This window comes from Macadamia integrifolia, chromosome 10 (genome assembly GCF_013358625.1).
Source record: "Macadamia integrifolia cultivar HAES 741 chromosome 10, SCU_Mint_v3, whole genome shotgun sequence".
Taxonomy (NCBI): domain Eukaryota; kingdom Viridiplantae; phylum Streptophyta; class Magnoliopsida; order Proteales; family Proteaceae; genus Macadamia; species Macadamia integrifolia.
In genome coordinates this window covers 27352214-27374479 of record NC_056566.1, presented here as the reverse complement: position 1 = coordinate 27374479, position 22266 = coordinate 27352214, and the positions used below count along the sequence as shown (strand labels likewise).

General features: G+C 35.9%; 1 protein-coding gene across 1 annotated transcript; it reads left to right on the top strand.

Annotated features, from left to right (window-relative positions):
• Positions 1 to 2984: 2984 nt before the first annotated feature.
• LOC122091986 lies at positions 2985 to 4221 on the top strand. Its single transcript, XM_042662262.1, has one exon. It carries the CDS (start codon positions 3248 to 3250, stop codon positions 4073 to 4075), a length of 828 nt encoding a protein of 275 aa, XP_042518196.1. The 5' UTR covers positions 2985 to 3247; the 3' UTR covers positions 4076 to 4221.
• The last annotated feature ends 18045 nt before the right edge of the window (positions 4222 to 22266 follow it).

The window sequence follows — 22266 nt, the reverse complement described above, 5'->3', positions numbered from 1 at the left end:
ACCCCCCCCCCCCAAAAAAAAAAAAATGCTTAAACAAGATTTAACCTTTTGTGAATATTAGTCCTTGGCTATAGTCTTCAACAAGTTACAAGAAGTGAACAATAACATTCTCACCTTCCATGAAACACAGCTAGGAAAGTTGAAATCTGGCTTTTGTTTTCTTTGACCATTAGAATGTTCTGAAAACCAAACTGCTTACCCTTCCATGAAGATGTTGAAACCTAGAAAGCATTTTCCTTTGTTAGTGAATCCTCTGCATTTTCTCTACCAAATTAGAGCCTATGTGGGAGAGAGGAGGAAAGGAAGAGAGGAGGAGAGAGGGGGGGAGGGAGATCTCATGCATAAGCTACATACTACACAACCACTGCAATAGTTTAAGTTGGAAGTTCGACCCTAGGCAACCTCGAAATTTTTGGAATTCCCATACCAATGAAACAGTTTTAAGGTGCATATATAATTTCCTCCTCCTAGATTTGGTGGAACTGTCAATGGAAGAAATAAGTAACCTCAAAAGTGGAGAGGTCCCCACTCCCCACTTCACAACTCACAAGAAGGAACCCTTTTTTGAAAACACTCACTATTTCCGTGTTACTGGTCAAGTAAGATCGACACAGAAAAAGAGACGGTGGGGACCTTAGTGGCGCAAAGAGAGATAGAAAAGTGAAGGACCCGAATGGATAAAGAGAGAAAAAGGGGGAAAAAAAAGTCCGACAGAGATGATAGCGCCTTAGAAACCGATACATCTGATTCATGTACACTACTTGGAGTTTACAAACCCGAAATCGCCTTTGATTTTGATCTGAATCAGATTGGATCGGCCTTGAAATCAGCATATTTCAGGTATATAGGATAGGCTCCGATCTGATCCACTTCTTAAAACCCTGATACTAGTGCTACCTATTTCTCTACTACTGTCCTTTATTTCTCTTTCAATTACCACAACCATTAGTGCATTAGAAAAAAAAAACATTGGGTGCTCAACCAGGCATCCGAGGGTTGGGAGGACCTAAAATCACGCATCCGTGTGTTAAGAGTGTGTGTTCGGATTGTCTCAGCCATTGAATGTCTGATTAGGTACCCAATGTATTGGGCAGGAGCCAAACCCAGAATGGAATCGATTCGTCTCACTGTTTGATAAGGTTATCTAACTCACACCTACAAAGACATTGGGTTTACAAGTGAAGAGAAAAGAAGATGAATAAAATTTTGGGAGAGTGTTTCATTTAGAGGAGATTGGTATGTCAATAGGGATAAAAGTGAAAGTGTAAGGGAGAAAGAACGAGTGTGCTTGGGATTTTAATTGTGTGAAAATTTTTAATCCAAAAATTTATTTAGTAAAATGAAAGGGTCAAAGCAAACATCCTAATAAGATGTTTTGTTTTCCTACACAAACAATGACGAAAGATTTCCTTAACAGGCACCTAGATTTGTCATGTGGCATATTAAATGAGATTAAAATTTTGTGAACAAATAAATCCCAAGATTTCATATTTACAATTTAAATTACATATGCTAGATTAATTCAAGTCTGCCAACTGTAAAATGATGTACTGAAAGATATGAGACTGTCAAGAGAATAACAAGAGATTGGGGTGACGGACGTACATGGAAATGCATGTGGTATCTAATGGGATGATAAATGATTGGATTTAATGCTCAATTCAATTTGATGTCTTTTCCTATTTCCTACATATCCAGTTGTCATATTTAACACATCAATCTTCTATCTTCTATGTGGCATAACTAGCTGTATTATTTAAGGAGATTCTTTTCTCAATCGTTCATAGAAAAACTTTTTGCAAGAAAAATAAGGTGAAAGGTTTTATACATGGCTATGCATGATGCATGACCATGAACACAGTGTCAGATAGGAGTGACGGCGGTGCACTATAGACTCTCATCCCCTATCCAACAGTTGTGCAAGATTACCATCATACACAGTTGTGTACAAAACCTTTTGTCAATATATATTGAATTTAGTTTACTACTTGTGCCCACTCCAACTCTAAACATATTAATGCTTATGCAATGTTTAGTTGGAGTTAAAATGTTTTAAGCCAAAACAAAGTTAAAATATATATATATATATATATATTTATATATATTTATGTATAATATTATAACCTACCAAAATATTGTAATAGAAAATGGGGCAAGAGATTGCTACATAGTTGCGTGATCCCTACACCAATGTAGGGGCTAATGAGAGCGCACACAAGGGCATCAACATAAATGGAATTTTTAATTTTATGGGGAGTAGGGGTAATTTTGTGTGTAATGTTTGGGCATAGGAGCCACAAGAAACTTTCAATTTGACGTCAAATATTTTTTTAGATAATAGGGTAACTGCTATCAATATTGCCATTACTATTCTAGGGAAAAGAAAGCTATCTGATCGAATGGGCCCTTTACCCAGACACAAGACAGTGCGAAATTATTGTCCTGCCCCTTGTAAAATCACAAAAAACTCATCCTTGTTGATGCCCATGCACTAGTGTAGGGATACAGGACCACGTAGCAATCTCTTACCGTACTATTATATTCGTGATATTTTCATCCCGTAATATTTATTAAAAATAAATAAATGCTCATAAGACCCTTGGACCCAGACACAAATGGCGGAAAAATGACACCCCACCCTGTGTAATCCAAAAATCCCACCTCTATTGATACCCAATTACGCTCACTCATTGATCCCCACGTTAATGTCGAGGATGCACAACCAGAGAGCATTCTTTTCCCCAGTTATTTTACAAACTAAGAGTACCAGTGAATTTGTGGATACTTTCAATCAAATTGGTGTTAATAGTGTGAATTTCATGAATACCATGATGTTCATAGATTATAGTTCTACTCGAATTTCTCCACTCCTTTCTTCAAGGTGGATGTTTGAGTTTGTGTATTCAAGTAAAGAGAATATTGTCTAACTTGTTTCACTTTTTTGTTTAATTAAAACCCTCCACAAATGCCTACATTGCTTTCTCTTCACTAGGAAATCTTCCCATTCAATCTTTATATTCCATGCCTACCTCTTACGCGCTCCCAGTGACCAAACCCCAAATCCATTCTTGGCAGGAAAAAAATCTCTCTCTCTCTCTCTCTCTCTCTCTCTCTCTTCAATTGCTTTTACGCATCAGTCTCCGTTTGTTCTCCTCCCCCTTCTGCTGCGTTCTTTACTCACAAATGGGCTCCTCCGCTTGTCATTGTTAATTCTCTCGTATTATTGAGATCTCTCATCTCTGATCCTATGGAAAAGATAGGATACGAAGTGGGTTCTCTCGCTTTGAACGTTTTAGTAGAAACCATCAGTTTCTTCGCCAAAGCATTCTCATTCCTATCGTCTCTAGCTTCTGATCCTTTGTTCTCCACCATCGTCGCTCTATACAGCCTAATCCTCCTCTACCTCCCTCGAATTTTCGTCGACCTCGTCTTCTCACCTGTCTTGATCTCAACTGCAGTTCTGTTATCGAGCCTACTACGATTAGGAGCTATTCAGAGTGTTGAAGAACAGATCAAAAAGAAGCCAACGGAAAAGGAAGAAATCGAAATCGAAATCGAATTGCTGCCAGTCGAGGTTCACAAAGTGGTCAAATACGAAACAGGAACAGAAACAGAGGAAGAAGCCATTACCGAAGCTTGTTTCAGTCCAAGTCTGAAACCCTTCTTCTCCGCCTTTAATTCATTCGTGGAATGGAACGTGGGGGCGCCATTAGAAGTCATCTACGAAGAGTATGAAGGAGAAGAAGAAGAGAAAGAGGAAAGCTGTCAAATGGGCATCGACAGAATCCCGTCCTTGTCGCTTTACTACCCAGAATCTGAGTCGGATAGCTCGTCGGACGGCGATTTTCCGGCAATCGGGAAGTGGGATTCGCGGGAAAGTATGTGTTTCAGATGGGACGAAGAGGACAGGGAGGGATTGATCGAGATACCGTTGGATGGTAAGAGAAACTCCTCCTCTGTTCTCCAAGTGGAAGAAGAGAACCTGATAGAAATTGACATTTCTCTTGCGCCATTCGGAGAGCTCCAGCGAGGAACTGACTTTTCCGGCGAGAATCAGAATTCAGATTCAGTTTAATAAGCTTTGTTGGAAACTGTGATGGAATCATGGAGAGAAGAAGAGTGGATTGTGGGATTTTTTGGGGTTTGGCTTACCATTGTAGTACATCGAAGTTGATGTACATTAATTAATTAAAAAACTTTGAATCTTTACTAGTTGTAGTAAATTCATCCCTTCTTCTCTTCTTCTTCTTCTTCTTCTTCTTCTTCCTGAAAAGACTCATTCACTGATTCGATCTTTTACTACCGTACTAGGGCCACAGGTCTGATATTCTCGCCCATAGTCAGGATCAGTGGATCAGCATTGGGAAGAGAGGTAGTTTGTGTGTGTAAGAGAGGGAAGAGGGGAAGACTCAGACTACATACGAAGTACCAGTATGGAAGAAGGAGAAAGCATCTTGGGGGTATGTTAGTAATAATGCAGACACTTGCCCCTACATACCAGATGGGGTGTGTGTGTGAGAGAGAGAGAGAGAGAGAGAGAGAAAGAGAGAGGGAGCTACAATGCTACCATTGAACTTTGCCTCAACAAAGTTGATGTTAACTAGGGAGGGAGGCGAGGGACGGCAGACCCAAGTGAACTCATGGACTTTGCTGTTCCAGCTTCGGATTGAGTGGTTGAGAGTTTGAGACAGAGAAATTTGTTCGGGGCTTGGCTTGGGGTTGGGGCTGGGCTTAATGATGGAGGCAATATTTCCACCAAATTTTCTATTCTACAGGATTACAAGCATATGTTTGGTTGCAAGGAAAATTTAAGGGGAAGGAAAACGAAATTTTCATACTTAAAAATGAAGTTTTATAATGATTATTCATGTGATCCCATGTGATTGTAGAAACATATTAGGTTCACGTATGACAATGTTCTCGTATGTCCTTGGTCCGTGGATATGAAATCTATTAAATGGAGAGAGAGAGAGAGAGAGAGAGAGAGAATAGATTCCATATTCACGGACCAGGGATGTACAAGAACATTCTTGTACGTGAACCTAATCCGCACTCTATGATTATATAAACTATTTTATTTTTTTAATCATATTTAGTAATGATACATTTTACATGTAATTTTTATTTTAAATATTATAGCAAATGGTTTTGGAAGGAAAGTAAAGTGAAATTTAATAATCAATTATGAAATGATTTGAAGTCAATGATATAGTTACATGGGGTGATTAATGATTACAAACATTTCTTTTGTAAGTGTGAAAATTTCCCTCCCCTTTCCTTTAATTCCCCTTGGAACCAAGCCTACAACTTTGTTTGGTTGCAAGAGAAAGGTAAATTTTTTATGTAAAATGAAATTTTTTTAAGGGAAAAATAATATTGGGTGTTTGGCTATTTCAGAAGTATATTTTACATGGAAAATAAATTTCACTTTTAGGAAAATATTTTCCTTTTTATTTCCCAACTAAAAAAAAAAAAAAACAAAACAAAAACAAAAACAAAAACAAAAAACAAAAACAAAAACAAAAACAAAAAACAAAAAACAAAAAACAAAAAACAAAAAACAAAAAACAAAAAAAGAAAACACAAAACGTTCTCCTCTCTGCTCGAAGCATAAGTGCAGCATTAGTTGTCTCTCTGCTCAAAAGCTCAAAGGCAGGATCCTATTTAGATTCTCTCTGCTAGAAAACTTTGATGATCGATCAATCGGCAACTAAGCTTAGAAAAACCCTAGATGATATCGTATCAGTCAAAATAAAACAACATTTGGGGTGGGGTGGGGGAATTTCACTTGTAGAGAAAAATCCATTCTACAATGTGAGAAAATAACAACAATGGTGGTGTGCCCAACTCCAAAAATCCCTACATGTTGGTCGATATACAACAACAGCTTGGGAAGGGAGGAATCACTTGCAGAGAAAAGTGACAAAACTGCTTACAAAGATTTCTAGTCAGGGGTTTCAAAAGATGTCCTCCTTCCACTAGAGCTATTGCAAAAGCTTTCTTGGTTGTTCACATAGGAGTGACAGATTTGAAATGTTCCTTCGATTGAGTGAAGAAGGAAATAAACTACATTTTTTTTTTTTTTCGGAAAGCAAGGAAACTAGTGCAAACCAAGCACCGATGCACTTGAGAAGAGTTGATCAACCCTCAATCTGGTACTCCATTGAGCACTAAAAAACCGCCAGGTCAAGGCCCAAGAGTGCAACTAGATTGGTCAACAATTCAATTTATTGAAACTCTACTTGTTCTTCGTGTAGGCTGGGAAGCTTTGCCACTATCCTTATTTAAACTCAATTTATTGTTAACTTATTTAATACAATGCCTTACGTAATTGACCATTTTTTTCTCTCCCGAACTCTGATCGACGTGATTCTTTCACTGATGTAAAGCATATCATGATATCACTTCAACTCAGGTTTAATGCATGTGCCCAGAAATTGATCTACAAAGTGATGCATCTTCAGAAAATGTGTCTAAAGTGATGATTCCCAACTCCAACTAAATATGTGATAATCTGGGAGTATGTTGGTTATGTTGACAACAATGAATAACATCATAGCCAAACCACATTACTCAATAGCACTTTGGACATAGTTTTTTGGTATGTTGTGAATTTAGAATTGATGTTGGATGATATGTCTTGGAACTTAAATTGGGTAATGGAAATATTAATGCATTAATGTTGGATAAAAATAGTTGTTTTTAGTATTAAATGCAAGTATTCATGCAATAATTGCCCAATTTATTTGAGTAATGTTGCCTTTTTTTCTTTCTTTCTTTTTTTCTTTTTTTCGGGTACTATTTTTCTGAAATATGAACGTTTAAAATTCGTACCCTCTGTTTTTTCGTTTTTTTCCATATCCATTTTTTTACTGCTTGTTTTACCGTATTGTTTGTGTTTTTTTTTTTCACCATTTAAAACATGTGTCGTCCAGCGGATGTCCGCTTCCTTTTTTTTTCATTCCTGTTTTTGCTAGATATGGTAGGATCCACACTGATACTCTCTCTCCTATTCTAACCATGTTCGCTACATTTGGACCACATATGAATGATACAATTTTTCAACCCCTCCTTAATGCCTGGATTAGGGTTGCAACAGGGTTGGGTTCGGCCAAAATTTCTTGAAAATCCCAACCCAACCCTGAGTTCCATTAGCTCGGCCATAACTTAGGGCTAGAAAAAAAAAAAAAACCCAACTCTGATCCAACCTTAGGGCCGAGACGAGCTACAATGATTAGCCCTGATTATGGGGAGGCAAATATATGTACTATAAACCTGCCTTTGGTTGAAAATAATCTTGCCTTCTGTTCCTGCAATAGAAATTGAGGATCATTATTCCTTTGGGTCCACTTGAATCTTATATTTTTTAGTATTTGGGTATGATAAGAGGTCTTAAAGAAATCATATCTCTTTGATTTGAAGAGAGCGAGTGATAAGCTAAAATCACTGTACTGCTTCGCATATGACATCTAAGTTGACCTCGATATCACAAAGCCATCATCTTTGCCCCATTCTTAAGTTCTCACAGCAAAACTCTTTTTCACTTTGTTATTGTCGAGAATCTGTATGAGGCTGAGCGCCAATCCTGCACAAGCACAGAAGGCAGTGGCCTGGAGGTAGCTCCAGGATTAGTTCTCTGAAGCCCAAGTTAGAGACTAGCAGAACAATGTTTTCACAGGAGTAATGGTGTGAGCATATTGACTTACCCGTTCTATCTTTTAGGGTTCCTTCTTATAGGATTACCTCTTTCGAGTCATACTTGAAAGAAAATAAATGTGTAACGATTCATGAAGATCGATAAGCATGCACGAAAAATACTACAAAACAAGTTTTAGGCATACCTGAATCCATGGTTGAAGAATAAGAACTCCTCAATGTCTTATTGTATGCTCCTCGTACAACACGATCAATGTTGGTCTAGTCTACTCTCTTTCCCTTTTTGCTTTTGGTCGTTAGCTTCACTTAATGGGTCAGTGATAACTATATATAGGGGTGAGGGTAGGGACCAACCCTGTAATAAAATTAGGGTTTCCTCCCCATTAAGGAAACAATACCTTAGGTCCACACATAGTAATAAATATTTCATACTATTAAGGTGTGCTAATAGAATCCAATATCTTCATAGAGATCACTTACCAATAATATTGGATTCTTTCTGCTTACTCCATCTTTAGTCAACACCACTAAATCGGTTTTGAAAACAAATCTTTGACTATGCTAGCCCACCTAATAGGAAATCTTATAATCTCCCACTTGGGCAGCATATGTCACAAGTTTTAGATTTAAAAATTTATTTAAAACGACTCTCTGGTTTAGATAAACTGAATGTGGCCACAAACAAAACACTGTCGAATACAGTGCACCTTAAACCAAATGCCTTGGTCCGAATGAAAATTATAAACACCCAACCGTATTGATCATCACATTTGAAGCGATATGAGACCACACATGTCAAAGTGCTCATAACATCACCGACTTGGGCTAAACAGTATGAAAATAACATGCAATAGTGACCATCATGTCTATTTTCAAATTGATCCTGGCTCAAAAACCAAATGAGCCCTATGAGACAGATACCGAAGGTCTCATTAATTATAAGCGTCTCCCAAACGCTCAAGCTTCAATCAAAAAAGCTCATTGGGACTGGGTCTGGATGTCCCACAACACTAGGACTAGACCTCAATCAAACGAGGTTTTGCTAGCGACTGGATGTGTGTATTGACTGGAACCTCATATACCGAATGAGGTAAATACACCACATATAACCTCAATTTTCTGTATGAGGCAAATAAATAAGTGTATACATATAAACAAATGCCTATGATAAAATACATGTATATTATCGAGAACAATAATGATGTTTCATAAATATAATAATGCTGAACTCAGATGCAACTGAATATATGAGCAAAGCTCCCACAAATAAAATACATCAAAAGAACTAACAAGTCCTATATTAGTGACATGCACTTGAAAGACTTTTGGAGTTAAGCCCTCAGTAAGATGATATGCAATCATATTTTCTGTAGTAATCTGTTCCATTGTAATCTGTGACTCTTGAACTTTCTCTCTGACAAAAAATTACTTAATGTCAATGTGTTTAGAGTTTGAAGTACTTTTACGGTTATGAGAGAAACAAACCGCAACAGAGTTATCACAGAACATCATCAATGGTTTAGATATAGAGTCAATAATTTGTAATAATATAGTTCTACAGAAATTTATGATTCATGAGCTTACTCCCACTGATCTTTAGATAAACCTATTCGATTCCTCCCATTTTCATAAAGAACCTTAGTTTGAACATAATTAACAACCACTGGCTTATGAGGCTCATCAATTCAAGATTAAAATTTATTATCATAATAGCCAGAGAAATATTAAAGGATTAGTTCCATTCCTTAAAATTAGAACCATTCAAATTTTTTTAACAGAAAATAGCTGAGAAGTCAAAGCTGACAAATATAATCATGCATATTTATCAAAATATATAATATACAAGAACAGAAGGCATATTAAACTTCCCAACAATATAATTAAATCTGACTAATTGGGTTGTTAATCAGATTTATCCCAGTATTATTTTCAATAACTGTAGGAAAACAGAAAGTAGAGAAAGATCCGACGTCATCAGGGTCACACCTGTGGTGGCAAGATCGCCCAACACGTAGTAGAATCTTTCACATGTAAGGTAAGACGCTCAAAACAACCACTTTGAAGATTCCGTCACCTGTGGTGGCAAGACAAGAACCTCTAAAGCTATGAACCCCAAAATGTCACCCTCACACTATCAAACGAAACCGACCAAATAAAGACTCACCTATGGTGGCAAGAGCACATCATTCGTCATATGGTCTCCTTGACTGCAACCCATCCTGAATAGTCACTAGTAATTTCACAATCTCAGTAACTAGTCCACTAAGTAGAAGCATAATCACTGAAATTATGAAAACATATAGACTTGGATTGCTACCAAATGCCCGTGGGTTTAGATTTTGGATGCAAAAAATAAGATGAGCTATTTCAGTATTTAATTGATAAAATATTCAACATAAACCCACAAAAGCAACCCATTAAAAACCCTAATAGTCAATATGGTAATACCATAATTTAACAGCTATCAAAGTGAGTACATTCTTAGTATGACAGTTTTGTACTTCCAGCCATTACCATAAATAAATAAAAATCTAAATATGGTATTTTCTATAATGACAACATGCTAAATATGAAAGTTCATAATATTTATTCATGATAACAAAAAACACATGAAATATGTTACTTTATCCATAATTCATTAGATATACAAAGTTGTAGACAAATATGAACTTTCAACCCAAATGACTTTAATATCCAACACAAATATTAGCTCATAAACTTTAATGTCAATCATAATAAAGCTCCATTATTTCTTTAAGTCAAAAGAAAATTATTTAGCTAATAGGGCACATGAACCGGATAACTTATAGGCTAAAAACAACAATAAGTCTTTAATAAATAAAGGTAATGTTGGCTTAGATCCATGATAAGTATAAACAAATTCATAGGCTTTATACCAATAAGCCGCTAAAAATTCAATGAGTTCATTTAAATCATTCAAATATAATATATCTGTTTTCTCTCGATGAATTTTCAATAAAATTGAACTTTATCATAAGTACAAATATGACATATAAATTCGAAGAAATATTACTTAAACAATGCACTTGTGATATTTTGAACCATAAATGGGTGTCAAAACTCATAATTATGTGTCTCGTGACGAAACCTGATGTCACGGCTGATAAATATAATATCGAAGAAAATATCAAAATACCCCAGATTGACTTAAAATTCATGAAACGACAAATGTAGTATAAATAATAAAACATGTATAATACATCTATCATCCTCAATAGGATAATAATTTATTCTCCCACTAATATAAGAGAGTGAAAACCAAATGACCCATTAAAAATATCAATTATATGAGTCAAAATCAGTTCATAGTATAACTGAACCTAACTGTTGGCTTAAACAAACATGGTCAAAATAGTCAACAACATAAATAGATTACAGAAATCATTTTAATAAACTAAAATAAAATGATTTTTGATTTCACTTGCATAAACTGTTTATGGTCTATCCAATTAGTAGACTTCAAAACTGGTTTTCATTGAAACTATGCTGAAAATAGTTAATAAATCATCAACATGTAGAAGCAACGTAGGATGATCTTGTGTCATAACATCTCAAATGTGAGTATAGGTATCATCATTAATATTAATCTTTAAGATGTCAATTCTAGCCACAAGAATCTTTAAAAAATTGATTTAAATAGACCACACTAATAACAAAGTTTAACTTGGTGAGATTCATGTGCATTCACTGTAATGACTATATCACTCAAGAGTAATAGATGAAACTGTATCCTTATCCTTTAAGACAGGAATACACTGGTCGTCTCATTTTTTTGTATTAATTGTGAAAAGAGCAATAACTTTTAAGATCCCCTTACCTTTGGGATCAGAGTCCGTAAGTTACTGTCATTTTCTTTAACTTTGGTGACATCATCTTTAGGGAAATGTCACCTACTATGCTGCCCTAGGGAAAACCATGAAAGAACAAGATATGTCACTTTGGTGGAATCCACATCACCCTTTCATGGTTCCCTAGAGATGCATTTTGCAGCTAAACATGTGTGAAAACTTACACCCAACTTAACTCCAATATATTTATTCATCATAGAGTATTCTAAATATGACATGCAAACATAAAAGGCCATTAATTTTCTGCTTATGTCATTCATAAATGACATTTTTTTTTTAATATCATAGTAATGATAAACCAGTGCAAAAACATGCATAAACAGAAACACGATTCTAAAGCCACTATAGAATAAATACAAATGTCGGATATCTGAATTTACCAACTTGATTGGTTTAGTGAAGGCACAATTTTGGTTGAACCGATTCATCTTGATTTTGGGTTGGTTTAAGATTTAATCACTTTAAGGGGTCTTGATCAAGACATTGGATTTTATTATTATTATTATTTTACCTATGACACAATACCAATGCCAAGTCTCAAACGATCAAGTGTAGGATCGGTCTCAACCAATGTTGATTCGGATCATTGGATCAAATCAAACAATGCTTGAACATACCTGTTCAATATTATAGTGCTCTACAATCTAATTTGGTTTACCAAACCGGATTTTATTTGGTTCAATTCAGCCTATTTCAAATTAGGCCCATAAGCTTCAACCCATTATACTTAAATAAACATGGACAACCCAAAACAAACTTTCAAAACACCCATAGGCTCAGCCCATTTAACCTTAAAAAATAAAAATTAAATAAAAATAAATATTATCCTCCATTGCCTTAAATGTTAACCCTTCTTATGCATCCCACCGGATAATAAGTCAAAAAAGAAAAAAATTCACATCAATTTTACAAACAAGATAATGCTTGCCCCATTATAACCATGTCTATGTGTCATCTCATACTAAATGCTATAGTTAAAAGGAGTCACAAAATACTTGATACTTGGAATTGGGATTGGGACGGATAGGTTAAAAGAGGATAATAACCAGCTACAAACAGTCATATGATACAAAACCATATTCAATTAGGGTCGATATTGATCCCACCTAATCCAATTCGGATAAGATAGAAATACCCTTAACTTTAATTATTATTATTATTATTTTAACCCTTTATCTGTACCAAGTCTACCGACCCATTGATATACCAATTCGATTCTTCAAACCGAAGAAACATGAAATTTAGATTTTTCATAATCATCCATGGAAAGAGAAAAAAAAAACTTTTTGTATTTTTTTTTATTGAAGAATCATAAACTTTGTACTATTTTTTCCTCAAAAAGAGTAACAATCAGTAAAAGGAAACTTTTTTTTTTTAACAACCATACCGTACTTAATTTTGACTTTTTGCATTTTTTTTTTGGTATGGTTCTCCAAAAGAGAAATCAAGGGATTTTTTTATTTTTATTTTTTTAAATAAAAAAAAAAAACAAAACCAATGCGTACGGATCATTGTAATGATCATACACTGCTTTTGTATGGTTTTTTTTTTTTTCAAATTTAACTTTATAAGTTTTCGTCCTTTAGTAATATATATAATATATTACTTTTCTCGTTTCTTCAAAACAAAACGACTCGAGGAGAAGAAATTGATTTTTTATTACTGGTGGTACAGCCAATCGATTTTTCATGAACGAGGCTCTGATACCATTGAAAGAAAATAATGTGTAACGATTCATGAAGATCGATAAGCATGCACGAAAAATACTACAAAACAAGTTTTAGGTATACCTGAATCCATGGTTGAAGAATAAGAATTCCTCAATGTTTTATTGTATGCTCCTCGTACAACACGATCAATGTTGGTTTGGTCTACCCTCTTTCCCTTTTTGCTTTTGGTCATTAACTTCACTTAATGGGTCAGTGATAACTATATATAGGGGTGAGGATAGGGACCAACCCTGCAATAAAATTAGGGTTTCCTCCCCATTAAGGAAACAATACCTTAGGTCAACACATAGTAATAAATCTTACAATACTGGGATACGTCGTCCTATCTTCATGGGGAATATTCCCTATTCAAATATCTCCTCCTCCTCACGTAGTTAGAGTCCTTGTGTGCCTCTTTCAGTTGAGGGGGACGCAAGTCTCCTCCTTCTGATCTCCAGAGTCATGGTCGTAGTGGATATCTCTCGGTTGGGCACCACGTGTTCCTCCCTTGGATGCCATGTGTTCTTGCTTCACTGGGTGACTAATTTGAGCATATCACACTTCTATCATACTAACTTGAAGGATAAATTTGTGTGACCTTCTTTTCCTTTTCTGGAGGCTCCTCTATACTTGAGAGTTGAATCTAAAACTTGTTGCACTGTCAGGGTTATGTCTTCAATTCTGAACTCAATGGGTTGTTTATATATCACCTCATTGTTCCTGTTAGAGTGTGTATGTCTCGTTCAATCTTCAAAGAGGCCACAATAAAATCTCCTAGATTTGGGAGTAAAACAGAGTACCACTATAAATTTTGGAGAAATTAATTATAGAATTAGAGGCTCAGTTCAACCTTAATTAGGGACCAAAGAAGCTTACTATAAGGGAAATCAAATCCATAAAATTCTAGGGGAATTTGCTGGACTAAACACAAGTAATTTCAAAAATAAGTTTTCTCAAACCTACCTATAAACATAGTCAAAATCAAGGTTTATATAAAATTAGGGTTGGGCTGGGCCAAGCTCAGGCCGAGGCATCAACCCCAAGCGGCCCGACCCTAACTAGGGCCAGAGATTTCCAACCCTAACCTGCCCTCAGGGCCAAAAATTTTAGCCCAGGCCCAGTTTAGGCTCATGGCGTGCCAGGGCCAACAAGGCTAAACTTGCACCCCTAAGCCTAGATGATCTCCGAAGTTCATAGATTGGCCAACAGGGCCAAGACTAAGTAGCTTAAGTTATAATGTCGTACGACCTGAACATACTTTTCATCCAATAAAAAAGGAGAATTTTTTTTTAACTAGTGGCTGAATGATGGGTCGGTCCAGATGTGACACCCATCACTCCCCCACCTCTCCCCCCTATCGTACATTGTCGATAGGCCACGGTGAATGGGCCTCAAGTAAACTCAGTCCTAAGAAAAAAGTGTCATTAACACATCTCATTACCTTCTAATGATGTATAGCCCAATCATTCAAACTCATAGGAAATAGAAAATGCCAAGGCTACGTTTGGTTTTAAGGGGAACTAAAGGGAAGGAAGTGAAATTTTCATATTTAAAAAAAGAAATGTATGCAATCATTACAATATGCAACTATATCATTAACTTCAAATCATTCTATTTTTTGTTCTAAAATTTTGTATTTCTTTGCATCTAAAACTTGTTGCTATAATATGTAAAATGTATCATTATTAATTAAACATGGTTAAAAATATTAAGTAGTTTATACAATCACATCAAATCCCATAGGATAATGATTACAAATATATATATATATTTTTTAAATATGAAAATTTCACTGCATTTCCCTTTAAATTCCCTTCCAACCAAATGGAGCCTAAGAGCAACACAAATGGCTAGGAACTTGCTCGAAATCTTGGTTGACCTTCCATACTATCATTGGTGCATTCCACAAGTACGAAAATGAAAACTTTTCTTCTTTAATCATATCCTTTTCTTTCATTGTTAAGTAACACATAATTGTAAGAGGTTCTTTCTTTCTTCTTTTGGGGGTGGGTGATTAAGCATTTGGCAACAGAGGAAGGTTCAGGAGCCTAAAAAGTTTTGGGTGTTCTCCTTGGTTGAAGCTCTCTTTCATTAGTCCTACATCTTCCTTCTATCCATTGTTGTCAGTCGTGAGGAGTTTGTATTAAGATTGTTGGTTTCTTCTCTTGGTCATCCTGTTGGATATTGTGTTCATCAAACGCAGTTCATTTGTAATTTGAACCGGTTCCGTTTAATAAAGTGTTATTGATTTATTACATGAATTATGAATTAGCAATATATCCATTAATAGTTTTATAAATGGAAGTCACAACTAGGGTTTGGGTTGGGCACCCTTATCATAAATAGTTGTCACATGTTGTACTAGTAGACATAGAGATGTCAGTGTACTTATGTGAGCACACATATGTGTGTGTGTTGGCAAATAATCTTTTTGTGTCATATTACCTCATGTGTTACCACCGAAAGTGTTTATGAGAATTGACACGTCACCTTACCTTTAACCTGAGATAGTTTATTTATTATGTACATTGACACTGTGGTGTTTGCACACACACTTTGATGTATCAATGACCAAAGTCCAAAATGGACCTAGGTCGGTATATTGGGTGTGAGCAAAAATATACATAAGTGAAAAACTAATCAACAGGGTTTTCACTACCTATTTAGGGGAATATCAAGAGAAAGAGCGTTTATGCACAATCGTATTGAATTAGAGCTCTGTATCATTTAAGAAATGATTTTATATTTTTAATGATGATTAAAAATGATTAAATACGATTTATGTGCACGCACGCTCCTATACAGACGTACTATGGAATGGGGTCATGGTGGTATTAATGTACATACCCTATATTCCATAATGATGATGTTAGTAGTTGTGGGGGTATAACCGTAATTTAGTTATGGTGGATATTTAATTAATATCAATTAATTAAATTAAAAATGGATAAATAATTATTATGCAGTTAATGAGTTATTTAATTATTTGCATTATCCCTCTTAGATTCTGCTTCTTCCCTTCCTTAGCAAGCAAGTATTTGAGTCATATTGGATAAACTAAGTTTATGGAAAGAAGAGAGATTTAAAAGATGAATTAAAGTTTTTTTAAGTTTCTTAATTGAATTTTTTTATTATAATAATAAAGAAATTAAAGTTTTAGGAAACTTAAACTAGTCGAAGTTTTAGGAAACTTAAATTATTTAAGTTTCTTAATTAAATTTCTTTATTATAATATAATGCCCCATATTATAGAAAAGGGAGGAGAGTAAAATGGGATTCCAACTTTTGGGATCCCATTCTCCTCCTCTTTTGGCTCTCTCTCTCCACTTTTTTTTTATCTTTCTTCTTCTCTTCTCTTCACTTCACACCAGTGTTGAACTCTAATTCTTGCACAAGGAAGAAAAGTAAATTTGAAGTTGCACTATTAAAGGAAAAAGGAAGGGCTATTAGATAGTCAATTGAAACTTATGAAGTTTTGAAAGCTCCATAAACTGCACCGACTGCACACATGGGATTCAAAACTTGGATTGCTGGTCTAAGGAAGAACTATTATCTGGAGGAGGAACTTCGCTTATGATTCTTTGTAAGTATTGTTCTCATTATTTCAAAATAATTATCATACTTGTTTGGTTTTAATGATATGGAGAACGACCCGAATCGATCTGAAATTCCGCTGTGCTATCAGGTTGGGTTGAAAAAATCTTGTTTTCAACAATTGGTAGCAGAACCCGTTCTCCTATTTGTTGAAATCATCGTTTCATCATGGTTGAATGGATATTACTTAGCATATTGGAATGGTGCGTGGATGCATCGATCGGAATGTGAAAACTTTATTCAAAATTGGGTTTTTGAAACCCTTATTGAAAATAGGGTTTAGAACTCATATTTTTCAATTTTGATTTTTAAGTTTTTTTTTTCATAATTTTTATTTTCTATTAAAAAAAATTAGTGGGGGTGTGCGCGCAGGCCCATGAGGATGCCAGCGCCCCTCACCAGGGTGCTTTTGCCCCTCATCTGTGTTCCGCGGCCCCTCCTTGCACGTGTCAATGCACAGGCCGCCCCTCCACCTAGTTGGGTTGGGTTTTGGATTGATTTTTAAGTATTGCATGGTGGTGGGTTCCATTTGTGGGACCGAGTTATTATTTTATTTTTATTTATTTATTTTATGAATATGAATCATATTGTCACCACCATATTGTCAATATATAATTGTTATATATTTTTTGGGCACTTAGATGATGGATTTGATCCATGGTTTGTTTTTTCAAAAGATATTTTGAAAAATAATATATTTTATGTCATTGGTTGACATAGATTGTGCTAATATGCAAGTATTAATAAAATATTATTGTTTGCATGTTTAATGTTTTTTGACATAGTTTATCCATATTCCATGTTCCAATTAAGTGTTTATGTATGTATTTATTCAATTATGTAAACTGGTGATTGTAGGATCGAAAAAATTATATATAGGTGGCATGGTTACATCTGACGTGTTTTTATGAATGTGTTGTGGAAATAGATGTGATGCTTCTTCTGCTCTCTCTCTTCTTCTTTATCTTTTTGAAACATGTACTCCACTCCCATGGGCAACCTAAGATGGTAGTTTGGTTTCTTATCGGAGGTTTCTGTTTGATGAAAGAAAGATGTATAGTTTTTTCCTAGGTTTATCAATATAATTTTAGAGGAGATTAGATTTCCTTGAACGTGTTGATGGTTATCAACGCATCATGATCAAAGAAGAAGATGGAGAAAAGAGATGCAAAAAGAAGATAGCGTGGGGCTAATGGCTACTTCCTTAGCATAGTTGATGTGCCCACAGGCACATTGGGGTTTATTGGGTTAATTAAAGAATTAACTAAGCCATCACATAATCACTTTAATATTTTTATGTTGCTATCCGTGGTTGTTTCCTTATATGTTTGTTTTACCCTCTATTGTAAAAGCATGTATGATATAGATTGATCCAGGTTAGTGGATATATCCATGACCTTCCATTGAGGTGCGTGTAAGATAATATGAGATGTGAGTATGTTAAGATGCCAACAAGACAATGGCATGATTGTATCACATAGTGTATTGCACTCATTTCCTCTTGGTTAGGTTAAGAAGATGGACAGTAGGGGTGTACCACGACAGTGGGTATGTGCATGACTTGAGTGTATCACATAGTGTATTGCACTCTCTAACTGATGCAATGGGTATGTGCATGACTTGAGTGTATGCCAGCCAACAGATGATAGGCATGACATTCAAGGGATCAAATAAATTGGAGGCATTGGAGGCGGATATATTAGTTTACTAGATCAAGTCATGAGTAATTAACATCGACAGAAAAAATTATTCATGAATTAATTTGATTTTTCAATTCACAATCTAAAGTCAAGGGGGAGGCTTGAATGTGAACATTACCATTATGTTGTTGCTCAAGTTGTCAGTGAAAATAATGGTAATTAATTCATATAATGCTATTTTTATGCATTGTAGATAATTAACAATGGCTGCAATTAACTCCAGACTACTTTCACTCATAAATGAGATCAAACTAACTAGTCCAAACTATGCGGATTGGTACTACAATATTAAGTTACTCTTTAGGGCAGAATCACTCTATTCAGTGCTTAATGAAGTTGCCCCTCCTAATCCTGATAATCATTCCACCGAGGATGAGGTGTATTATTATGATGATTTTCAGGTCAAGGATTCTAAGGCATCCATGTACATTATAAACTCAGTGGATAAGTCCATCAGGGATTCTATTAAGGAAGTTCGAACTGTTGCTACTAAGATAGACAAGCTTACTGAAATGTTCAATAAGCAGTTTATTCACTCGCACCATGACTTGGTGGATGTGATCGACAGCCTAAAGCATGCTGAAGGAAGTTCAGTAACGGATCATGTGATGAAACTATCAAATCTATTGGATAGGCTTGATGCTTTAGGAACACAGTTCAACCTCTTGTACCAGACTAGCATAGTACTACACTCTCTACTTCCCTACTATAATTAGTCAACAAGATTTGCCACTTACTGAATTGGAAAATGCCCTTGTGGAGGCAAAAAAGACATGTGTTGTCAAGAAAGATGTGAACACCAAGGCCTCTTCCAAGAAGAAATGGAAGAAAGGCAAAAATGGCAAGAAGAATTACAATTCCAAGCCCAAGGGAGGAGTTAAAAAGAAGGAAAACCAGGTCGATGATACTTGCCTTCGAGTGTCATAAAAAATACCACTGGAAGAGGAACTATCGTGTATACCTAGCTAAGCTGAAAAACAAGAAGCCAAATGAGAAGAAAGAGGACGCTCTTAAAGAAGGTACATTTGATGTTAAGGTTCTTTACGAATCAGTCCTTACTATTGAATCCACCAATTCATAGTTGGTGGATACTGGTTCTACTATTCATGTTTACAATGTGTTGCAGGGGTTTAAAGAAACAAGAAAATTAGAAAAAGAATGAGGTGAGATTGCAAATGGGCACTGGAGCTGAAACCGTGGCGAAAGCTATGGGGTATTTATATTTACAATTTGATTCTAGTATTTTAGTTTTAAAGGATTGTTACTATGTACCCTCTTTTAAGAGGAAGATTTTATTAGTATCTAAACTTGTTTTGGATGGATATAATTTCTCCTTTAGTACTAGTTTAACTATTCGTTTTAATAATAGTTTTGTGGCATCTGGTTATTTACAAAGAAGTTTGTATTTTTTAGTTACCCTAGTAAAATGAATGTTGTTGCAAATACTGATTTGAAATGGAAATCAGCTCCAATGAACCAAACATATCTGTGGCACTTAAGATTAGGTCACATCAATTTAGACCGAATCAATAAGCTAGTAAAGGATGGGCCGCTAGAAAGTTTAGAAGTTCAACCTTTACCTACCTATGAGTTATGCCTACATGGTAAGATGACCAAGACACCCTTTCCTAATAAAGGAAGAAGGGCCACAAATTTGTTAAAACTAATAGACACTGACGTGTGTGGGCCAATAAATATTCAGGCTAGGTATGGTTTTGAATATTTCATCACCTTCACTGATGATCATTCAAGATAAGGTTATATCTACCTAATGCAGAAGAAATCGAAAGCCTTTGAAAAGTTCAAAGAGTTCCAAGTAGAAGTCGAAAGATAGATAAGCGCATTAAGTCGCTACGATTAGATCGTGGTGGAGAATATCTATCAGATGAGTTTAAGAACTACCTAGTGATTGAGGGGATTATTAGCCAGTTAACAAGCCCAGGAACACCACAACAAAATGGTGTATTCGAGCGACGCAACCGGACCCTATTGGATATGGTTCGGACAATGCTCAGTTATAATGAGTTGCCTTTATCCTTTTGGGGATATGCTCTAGAAATGACAATCTACATCTTAAATAGGGTTCCTAGTAAGTCTGTAAGTAAGATACCATTTGAGATATAGAAAGGGCACAAGCCCAGTGTCCAACACTTTAAAGTGTGGGGTTACATCGCACACGTGCAAAAGCAGCTGACAGACAAACTAGAATCCAGAACTTTAAGATGCCATTTTCTAGGATATCCTAACGGCACGATAGGGTATTATTTCTTCGACCCAGTTGAGCAGAAGGTCATTGTTAGCAAGCATGCTACATTTCTTGAGGAGGAATTCATATATAAGAAGACTGAACCTGTAGTGATTTATGAGTTATCAGATAACTCTAAACCTTCACTCCCAGAAGTGAGACCAATAACCCCAAACACTGAAAATTATGTGTCGATAGGGCCTCGACGTAGTGGGAGAACTCCTAAACCTGCCACTAGATTCACTCTCGTTACAGAGAAGTCAAAAACTGCGAAAGTGTTCCACACGGTGGGGAGTTGAATCGGATGATGATCCGGTGACATACTCAGAGGCACTAAAGGATGTGGATGCACCCAAGTGGCTTGAAGCTATGCGCTTTAAAATAGACTCGATGGATTCCAACAAAGTTTGGACTCTTGTTGTTCCTCCTCCGGGCATTAAGCCCATTTGTTGTAAATGGATCTTCAAGAGGAAGAGAAGCACATATGGAAAAGTTGAGCATTTCAAAGACAAACTAGTTGCAAAAGGCTATACTCAACAAGAGGGTATAGACTATGATGAGACCTTTTCACTAGTAGCAATGATGAAATCCATATGGATTGTACTTAGCATTGCAGCTCACTTTGATTATGAGATCTAGCAGATGGATGTTCAGACTGCTTTTTTGAACGGATTTCTTGATGCAGAAATCTATATGAAACAGCCAGAGGGTTTCTCCTCTCAAGAAGAGGAAGGCAAAGTGTGCAAGTTGTAGAGGTCCATATATGGATTGAAGCAGGCTTCCAGAAGCTGGAACATCTGATTCGATCAGGAAATCAAATCGTTTGGTTTTGAACAGAATATGGATTAACCATGCTTATATAAAAGAATCAGTGGGAGTGCAATATGCTTTTTGGTACTGGACGTTGATGACATCCTACTCATTGGGAATGATGTGGGTTTTCTTTTATCAGTAAAACAGTGGTTGTCCTCCATGTTTTCTATGAAAGATTTGGGTGATGCCAGCTACATTCTAGGGATCAAGCTAAAGCGAGATCGCCAGAGATGAATGTTAGGACTATCACAATTCAACTACATAGACAAAGTCTTGGCAAGATTTAACATGGAGAATTCCAAGAAAGGAAATGTTCCTTTCCGGCATGGAGTTCATCTTTCCAAATCTCAATGGCCTTCAATACCAGAGGACATTGAAGAGATGAAGAGGATTCTCAATGCTTCAGCTATAAGGAGCCTAATGTATGCTATGTTGTGTACAAGGCTAGATATTTGCTGTGCAGCAGGGATGGTGAGTCATTACCAGTCAAACCGAAGAAAGCAGCCTTGGGATGCTATGAAAGGTTTCCTTAAGTATTTAAGAAGGACTAAGGATTACTTCCTGGTTTATGGGTGTGATCAGTTATTAGTCGTTGGATATACAGATTTTGATTTCCAAACTGATAAGGATAATAGAAAGTCTACATCTGGTATAGTGTTTATGCTAGGTGGAGGTACTAT